Source organism: Macrobrachium rosenbergii, chromosome 55 (assembly GCF_040412425.1).
Source record: "Macrobrachium rosenbergii isolate ZJJX-2024 chromosome 55, ASM4041242v1, whole genome shotgun sequence".
In the NCBI taxonomy this organism is placed as follows: domain Eukaryota; kingdom Metazoa; phylum Arthropoda; class Malacostraca; order Decapoda; family Palaemonidae; genus Macrobrachium; species Macrobrachium rosenbergii.
This window is the reverse complement of record NC_089795.1, coordinates 85,700,163-85,710,162: the sequence shown is the minus strand read 5'-3', so window position 1 is coordinate 85,710,162 and position 10,000 is coordinate 85,700,163. Positions and strand designations below refer to the sequence as shown.

Here is a 10,000-nt window from a genome sequence, read left to right as displayed (position 1 = left end):
ACAATGGATTCATAGCGAAACTGCTTTGAGGTTTTCCTCCTGATACACCTTTCAAACATTTTACTGTCAATTTCCGTTTCAGCGCTGAATGGCCTCATAAGTCCCAGTGCTTGGCCTTTGGCCTAAATGCTATATTCAATTCAATTAGAATCTAGTATACATAGTAAAAGAACTTTTTTCTTAAATCGTAAAATGGTGAATACCGATACATCTTGTATATAGCTAAAGACCGTTCTTATTTTTTCTCATTAGAATGGAATGGTAAATAAAGTTTAGGCCAAATTCAAAGCGCTGGGACCTATGAGGCCATTCAGCCCTGAAAGGGAAATTGAGAGTAAAATGGTTCTAATGGCGTAACAGAAGAACAACCTCGCAGTTGCACTATGAAAAATTATTAGAAGCGGGTGGAAAGTAAAATGGAAGAAAGAGAATATGAACGAAGGTAACAGAAAAAATGAATGAAAGGGGTTACAGCTACGGGCCTAAGGGACGCCGCAAAGAACCGCAATCACCTACGTTTTTTTTTTTTTTATTGAGTGCTGTATCAAACATGTCGCCTACTTGTTGTTTTTCTCAACTGAGTGCTGTATCAAACATGTCACCTACTTGTTGTAAAGCACGATGTCTGGTCTCCAGATGTGATCTGAGGGAACGTGAAGCATCTCCACGCCTCCGTACTCCTTCGGTTCCCAGATGAGCTTGTAGTCGTACCAGTACTGGAAATTAAAAAAATAAAGAAAATTAGTGACAGTTTCAGGAACACGTAATTTTTTGGGAGAGAGAGAGAGAGAGAGAGAGAGAGAGAGAGAGAGAGAGAGAGAGAGAGAGAGAGAGAGAGAGAGAGTTTTACTGATGAAAGGTTTTAATCTTTCTTAGATGTAATATGTACAATTTTTTGGCTCTCCTTCCAACACACACATATACATACCCACATACCCATACACACACACACACACATATACACACATATATATATATATATATATATATATATATATATATATATATATATATATATATATATATATTATATATATATATATATTAGAGAGAGAGAGAGAGAGAGAGAGAGAGAGAGAGAGAGAGAGAGAGAGAGAGAGAGAATATGACCGAAAAGCAAGAATTATATTAATCTGAAATGTCTGAGAGAGAGAGAGAGAGAGAGAGAGAGAGAGAGAGAGAGAGAGAGAGAGAGAGAGAGAGAATTATAAAGGATGATCTGCAGAAAAGAGAATTACATTAATCGAAATAAAGAGAGAGAGAGAGAGAGAGAGAGAGAGAGAGAGAGAGAGAGAGAGAGAGAGAGAGAAGATTACGAAGGCTAACCAAAAATAAAAGTTAACGAATTACCCTAAAAGAATAAAGATTTGATTTGGCCGTAGGGTTTCCAGTGAAGAACGAGTAGCCACCCAGCCAACAAAGATTAATCTATTTGGAAGGAACAGGAATCCTCTCAAGTTACCGAAGTTTCTGAGATTGTGAAACCCCAGTTAATAAGGATTATTTCTACAGTTACTAAAGATTATCAAGCTCATGTTACTTCCAATTATTACTTTAAAACTTTTTTTTTTTGCCTTGCGCCCCCCTCTGCATTATGTAAAGATTCCACAGCCCCCTACCCCTGAAATCTTTGCTAGCTATAAACTAGGAACAATATGTTGTCTATTTGTATACTATTATACTTCACTGCTTATATGGGTATGTGGATGAATGGTAGATTTTTGCTTCATTGCTGTTAAATTAAAAAAAATAATAGGCACCATCTGGCGACTCTGCTTGCGGCCCCCCCCCCACGCTTGGAAGCTTCTGGCGCCCCCCACCCCCCGTTTAAGAATCACTGCTTTAGTTCCAGACGACAATTTGACCCTAGTCAGTGAAGTTACAGAGAACAATTAGATATGGGTTACTGAAAACTATTACTTTAATTACTGAAGATTATAGGATTTTACTCAAAATTAGGCAACTGCAGTTACTAAGGATACATGACATAAATAATTTCTGAGGATGCCTGGACTTAGTCTGAATTTCACTGAATATAGTATATAAGCCAAAGGCCAAGCACTGGTACCTACGAGGTCATTCAGCGCTGAAACGGAAATTGACAGTAAAAGTCTGGAAGGTGTAACAGGAGGAAAACCTCGCAGTTACTCTACGAATCAACTGATAGGAGAGGGTGGAAAGGAAGATGGAAGAAAGAGATTAAAAAAGGAGGTACAGTAAAAGAAACGAAAGGGGTTGCAGCTGGGGGCCGACGGCACGCTGCCATTGGACTTAGCTGAATGACGATTATCGGTTAGAACCAAGTTCGATAAGAGTATTAGACCACAGTTACTATTTAGGGATCCTTTTCACTTGCTGTACAGAGCCACAGGAATGAAATGGTATTGATCAATGGCATAATGACCACTGCACGGTGAGGTTATTTCAGATCTTCACCTTGGCTGCCCTTTAAAAAACAAGTAAAAAATGCGTCTTAGTTTCTTCGACGCAACCGAGTTTTCTGTACAGCCGCTACAGCGTACAATCAAGGCAACCGAAAATAGATCTATCTTTCGGTGGTCTCAGTATAATGCTATATGAGCCGCGACCCATGAAACTTTAACCATGGCCCGGTGGTGGTCTATTCTGTATCGTTGCCAGAAGCACGATTATGGCCAAATTTAACCTTAAATAAAGAAACTGCTGAGGCTAGAGGGCTGCAATTTGGTATGTTTGATGATTGAAGGGTGGATGATCAACACACCAATTTGCAGCCCTCTAGCCTCAGTAGTTTTTAAGATCTGAGGGTGGATGGAAAAAGTGCGGAAGGACAAACAAACAGCCATCTCAATAGTTTTATTTTCAGAAAACTAAAAATGCAGTCTTTGATTGATCATTGCTACCGAGTTTACTGAACCATCGAGCCTCAGTTTTTTTTAATATAAATATAGGGCGTTAGTCGTTATAGGATGAAAATAATTATACTGGATTTGGAACACCAGTGATAAGGGATTAAAGCTATTTGGAAATTGGAGCTCTGTCCACGATGAGTCTTCATAAAAACTGAAAGTCCAAAGTAGACACAGCTGTAGTAAAAGCTTTATGGAGAGAGAGAGCTGAAAAAGCTTTGAGTGATACAAAGCTCTTGACCTAAGCTTTAATTCCCATTCTCTTTCTCTCTCGAAAGGGCCACGGGCTTTATTCCATCCCAGCAACGACAAAACATCACGTTATCGATAAGAAGTAAGTATGAGCGGAAAAAGACTTGTATCATTTTCCGTGGCCGGGTAATTATCGTTCCCTCGTTCTGATACCCCGGACCCGAGAACGAGTCTCGGTCGGTCACAACAATAACCTCATTTCTTTCTTAATCTGGATCTAGGCTTAGTAGTGACAAGCGTTTCCAAAATGTGAAGAAATCGAGAAGTTAAGACTGCATAGTTGTGAATAAAAATTGCAATCTTACAAATGGTTTGTTTTCTTGTATTATTGCGAATAAAAAATAGCTTTTAAAATTCAAAATCAATTACATATATCATTATGTTTTGAATGATTGACGAGTTTTTAGGCAGCTGTCATTAAAATGTGCCTTTGATGAAAAAAAAATCACAATAATTGCATTGAATTAATTGTGATCCGCAATTTCTGTTCGCAATACCAACTAATATTTTTCACACAGAGATGACGGAATCGAAGTTTCTCTACAGAGAGAGAGAGAGAGAGAGAGAGAGAGAGAGAGAGAGAGAGAGAGAGAGAGAGAGAGAGAGAGAGAGAGAGAGAGAGAGCTACTTTATTCCTATTTTTTTTTGGAGTAAAACTTCTTATGCACCCACACAAACAAGGGAATATTATAAAATAAAAAAAATACTCAACAATATCTAATCTTTAATTATATAACTGTGTGTGTGTGTGTGTGTGTGTGTGTGTGTGTGTGTGTGTGTGTGTGTGTGTGTGAGAGAGAGAGAGAGAGAGAGAGAGAGAGAGAGAGAGAGAGAGAGAGAGAGAGAGAGAGAGAGACTGCAAAACATCTCTTGAAATGGAGAATATTTAATCTTTAATGATATTACTGTGTGTGTGAGAGAGAGAGAGAGAGAGAGAGAGAGAGAGAGAGAGAGAGAGAGAGAGAGAGAGAGAGAGAGAGAGATTGCAAAAACATCTACTGAAATGGAGAAAGGTTTGTCCTGCAGAGACGTTATGGGAATCAAATATTGAAATAAAATCGGTGGATGGATTGTCTACATGACCACCAGTGTTGCGACGCCAGCTAATCGAAACAACAAATGAAATAAAATAAAAGGAGATTTTGCCTTTCAGCGTGATATTCGTTAATTAATACTCAACAATTTTCATTTTATTGGAAACGACGTGTATCGTTTTGATCACATTTGTCAAATGATTTTGCGACTGATGATGGAAATCATTAGTGTTCCATCGACATGTGTTAAAAAAAAAAGTGATTAAAAATATATGTAGTTATGGGTTATTTGAGTGATAAAGTAATAAGGATATTTGGTATCAATATTGTTATTATCACATAAAATATATGTAGTTATGGGTTATTTGAGTGATAAAGTAATAAGGACATTTGGTATCAACATTGTTATTATCACACAAACAAGTAAATAATGCGCCGAAGTTTCTTCGGCGCAATCGAGTTTTCTGTGCAGCGTATAATCATGGCCACCGTCAATAGATCTATCTTTCGATTGTCTCGGTATAATGCTATATGAGCCCCGGCCCATGGAACTTTAACCACGGCCCGGAGGTGGTCTATCCTATAGCGTTGCCAGAAGCACGATTATGGCTAACTTGAACCTTAAATAAAATAAAAATTACTGAGGCTAGGAGGCTGCAATTTGGTATGTTTGATGATTGGAGGGTGGATGATCAACATACCAATTTGCAGCCCTCTAGCCTCAGTAGTTTTTAAGATATGAAGATGGAGAGAAAAAGTTCGGACAGAAAAAAGTGCGGACGGACAGACAAATCCGGCACAATAGTTTTCTTTTACAGAAAACTAAAAATGGCTTTAGCTGACCTACCATAAATACAAGAGTTGAAGAAGCTGGACAGCCGAGTGGGGTCAGGCTAAAGAAACCTGATTTGAAATCTAAAGAAGAGAGCTGTGTAATTGGCGGCCAAGGCGCTCAGCAGTCCTCTCAGGTAACTCCGTGAGGGATTTTAAGTGATTCAAGTTGAGAAGTGGTGGGCTGACGGGTTTAATAAGTTAAAAGAATACCAGAAAAGATCTTTAATAATTAGGCAATATACTATAGAATTTATGACAGAGTTTACTTATATGTTATTATTATTATTATTATTATTATTATTATTATTAATAATAATAATAATAATAATAATAATAATAATAATAATAATAATAATAATAATATTTCAGTAGATGAGACCTATTCACACAGAACAAGCCGGGGGGGTATTGACTCGAAAATCAAGCTTCCAAAGAATGTTGGTTTCAACCTCCCACCGCCGCAGCAGACCCCACACAGCGGCAGCAACTGATCATGATACAGAGCCAGTGATTTTTCACCACCCTTGGGAAGACGCGAACCCGCGACATCCGAGTGGCATGCCACGACGCTAACCACCATACCAGCGGACCAGGTAATAAGCGACACACCATTACCGAAAACTCCAATTCCACGATACGATTCTGTAGCTAATTGGGCCGCTTCGCGCTGGGTGCCATTAAAATGTCACTTTGATGACGAAATTCCAAATAAAATCTGGAAAAGGGAAACGAAATTATTTTCCGTTTCATTGCATCATAGCCCTCATGAAAATTATTTTTTTTAAAAGTAGTTTGGAAGTGATCATAATATGCAAGTCTTGTGGCTATTAGATTGGCTATTAGTTTCCTTCGGGAGCTCATAATGTGCAGTCTTGTGGCTATTAGCTTGGCTATTAGCTTCCTTCGGAAGCTCGTAATATGCAGCCTTGTGGCTATTAGCTTACTTCGGAAGCTTCTAAGAAAATAAATTCTATATGAAATGAAAATGACAACAAGAGGATACCGGACGCGAATATAAGAAAATAAGACATAAAAATTATAGCATCGAATAAAATTATAAGATGAAAAAAATACGCTACACGTAGACATAGATCTCTTTTGAACGAGAGAGAGAGAGAGAGAGAGAGAGAGAGAGAGAGAGAGAGAGAGAGAGAGAGAGAGAGAGAGAGAGAGAGATTAATTTTACTCCTATTTTCTTCTATTACAACATCTTACGCATCCACAAATACACATAAATGATGTATAACAACTAAAACAATATTCGAGAGAGAGAGAAAGAGAGAGCCACAATATACACAAAAATGATGTAAAACATTTAAAACAATATTCAAAAGAGAGAGAGAGAGAGAGAGAGAGAGAGAGAGAGAGAGAGAGAGAGAGAGAGAGAGAGAGAGAGAGAGAGAGAGAGAGAGAGAGAGGGGGAAAACAAAATCATTTGACGTATTCACACATCTTCCGCACGAGCGATATATGAAGAAAAAAAAATGTTTTTTCCGAATAAAAATTTATGTGGTCTCTGCTTCAATCCCCGATTTATTTTTCGTGTTCCCTCCTCCTCCTAACCCCCTCCTCCTCCTCCTCACTGCACCTGGACGCCAGGTGTCACCTGAAATCGCTTCATCTGCTTTAAGGTGCGAGAGAAGATGGCCTTGAGGATGGAAGAGGATTTACAACCCCCCCACCCAAAAAAAAAAAAAAAATAAAATAAAATAAAAAAACTATTTTTGCTGACGACAGCAGAAAGGGTCCCAACAGCAGCAACCACTACCACCCTTTTCACAGGTGAGAGAGAGAGAGAGAGAGAGAGAGAGAGAGAGAGAGAGAGAGAGAGAGAGAGAGAGAGAGAGAGAGAGAGAGAGCTACTTTAATCCTATTTTTTTTCGAGTAAAACATCTTATGCACCCACACAAACAAGGAAATATTACAACATAAAAAATATTCAACAATATTTACTATTTAATGATATTATTGTGAGAGAGAGAGAGAGAGAGAGAGAGAGAGAGAGAGAGAGAGAGAGAGAGAGAGAGAGAGAGAGAGAGAGAGAGAGAGAGAGCTACTTTAATCCTATTTTTTTCGAGTAAAACGTCTTGTGCACCCACACAAGGAAATATTATAAAATAAAAAAAAATATTCAACAATATTTAATCTTTACTGATACTAATGTGTGTGTGTGTGTGTGTGAAAGAGAGAGAGAGAGAGAGAGAGAGAGAGAGAGAGAGAGAGAGAGAGAGAGAGAGAGAGAGAGAGAATTTTCAAAATCCAAGCTCTTGGCTTCAATTGTTTCTGTAAGAAAGGTTACCTACAAGTCCGGTCACAACAAACGTGGGATTTCGTTGTTTTTTTTTTATTATATACGCACGGCCACAGATAAAGGTTTGAGGCGTGGGTTTCATACACGCACATACACATAAACGGATATACATACACATACACTATATACATATATGTGTACATATATATACATACATACATATATATTTTTATTCATATATACATATATATACATATATACAGACAAAGCCGGCGCAATAGTTTTCTTGTACAGAAAACTAAAAGTGAAAACCGTAAATTTAAGGAGAGAGAGAGAGAGAGAGAGAGAGAGAGAGAGAGAGAGAGAGAGAGAGAGAGAGAGAGAGAGAGAGAGAGAGGGTGACGAAATGGGGGCGTGGCTGGTGCCTCCGTTTTGGCAGTAAACCCGTAAATATTATTAAAAACCCGATGAATTAAAAAAAAAAAAGACGATAGTATATTGAAAGTAAGATTCTAAACCTCTATCCAGAACTTTCAATCCTGAAATAGCAAAAATGGAATCATACTTTCATTATAAGTATGAAAGGTTCTGCCACATCAATCAATGCCTAGGTCTCTCTCTCTCTCTCTCTCTCTCTCTCTCTCTCTCTCTCTCTCTCTCTCTCTCTCTCTCCCTCTCTGCCCGCTAAACTTTCAGTAGCAAAGGCCATTATGACATAGGTGGTGTAAGTAGGCCTAAGCGCCGAGTCATATTTTAGGCTTAACTACCCTAATCCGGCTAAACTTTCTAATAAATGTGATACTTTAATTCTCTTGTACTTTCCCCCTCACGAAAACCACTAATTTCTTAAGCAGCAATGGTCAGTGTACGGTGTGGTAAACGCCCCCCCCCCACAAAAAAAATATATAAATAAATAAACGGAAAATAAATACGTTAAATCGGATTATCTTCATCTCGTATTGTGATCATAGTACGGTTGACGCATTTCTTCCTGGGTACGGCACCCAATTGCAACTTTAAATCCTGTAACTTATCTCACACAGAATTCAAAGCCTTTCCTGATTTAATACTTCAAACTCAGGGTCTTTGATCTAAATCTGAAGTTGCGAGAGCCTGAAGTTTCCGATGCTGTTTGAATACTTCCGAGAAGTTTGAAGTAACGATCAAGTATGCTGATGAGAAGACTGCAGTACTACTGATCAGGTATGCCAATGGGAAGTTAGCACTGATGATCACGAATAATGATGGGAAGTTTGCGGTACTGGTTTTCAAGAATAATGATGGGAAGTTTGCACTGATTTCCAAGAATAATGATGGGAAGTTTGCGGTACTGGTTTTCAAGAATAATGATGGGAAGTTTGCACTGATTTCCAAGAATAATGATGGGAAGTTTGCACTGATTTCCAAGAATAATGATGGGAAGTTTTCACTGATTTTCAAGAATAATGATGGGAAGTTTGTACTGGTTTTCGAGAATAATGATGGGTAGTTTTCACTGATTTTCAAGAATAATGTTGGGAAGTTTGCACTGATTTTTTAAGAATAATGATGGGAAGCTTGCACTGACTTTCAAGAATCTAATTTGGGAAGTTTGCAATGATTGCCAAGAATAATGATGGGAAGTTGGCACTGATTTTCAAGAATGATGATGGGCAGTTTGTACTGATTTTCGAGAATAACGATGGAAAATTTTCACTGATTTTCAAGAATAATGATACGAAGTTTGTGGCACTGATCAAGAACTCTGGCAGAAGTTTGCATTATATATTGTGAGATATTTGCTGTAGTGACAATACCAAGAGAAAGTTTGCAAAAGTGCTCTTCAGCAGTGTCGGTTATAAGAAAGCACTTGAGGAGGGAATAGGAATATAGAATTTAGGTCACAGGGCAAGCACTGGGACCTATGATTCCATTCAGGGCTGAAAGGGAAATTAACAGTAAGAAGGTTTGAAATGTGTAACAGGAGGAAACCTCGCAGCTGCACCATGAAACAATTGATAAGAGAGGGTGGAAAGTCAGACGGAAGAAAGAGAATATGAACAGAGGTACAATAAAAGAAATGAAAGATGCTGCAGCTAGGGGCCGAAGGGACGCCGCAAAGAACCTTTAAGTTATGCCTGCAGTGCACCACCTGTGTTCTTGAGATCATTTCTTCATAGTAAAATAAAACTTTTCATTTTCAAGGCTTACATTTTTAGTTTTATGAAAAGGAAACTATTTTGCCCGCTTCTGTCTGTCCATCCGCACTTTTTTCTGTCCGCCCTCAGATCTTAAAAACTACTGAGGCTAGAGGGCTGCAAATTGGTATGTTGATCATCCACCCTCCAATTATCAAACCTACCAAATTGTAGCCCTCTAGTCTCGATAGTTTTTATTTTATTCAAGGTTAAAGTTAGCCATAATCGTGCATGAGGCAACGATATAGGCCAGGCCACAACCGTGGTTAAAGTTTCATGGGCAGCGGCGTATACTGCATTATACCGAAACCACCGGAAGACAGATCTTTTCGGTGGCCTTGATTATACGCAGCACAGAAAACTCGATTGCGCTGAAGAAACTTCCGCGCATTTTTTTTACTTGTTTCTAATATGTCCGAACTGTGGTTATCTATTTATATAATTATCAGCTGAATTTTTCATCTGACGATTCCGAAAGTAAGTCTGCAAACTATGTTTACTCTGACATAAGCAAAACAACTCCAATTTCAAGTACTGGGCAGTTTTATACAGTCCACTTGTGCC

At 38.4% G+C, this 10,000-nt stretch overlaps 1 protein-coding gene across 2 annotated transcripts in view; it reads right to left on the bottom strand.

The window, feature by feature from the left end:
• nAChRalpha4 (nicotinic acetylcholine receptor alpha4) overlaps window positions 1–10,000 on the bottom strand; it is a 734,137-nt gene that overhangs the window by 186,964 nt on the left and 537,173 nt on the right. For both annotated transcript variants that reach the window (XM_067099219.1, XM_067099220.1), the window contains exon 3: window positions 607–716. In XM_067099219.1, coding sequence (XP_066955320.1) covers window positions 607–716 — 110 coding nt within the window. The remainder of the gene's footprint in view (window positions 1–606; window positions 717–10,000) is intronic.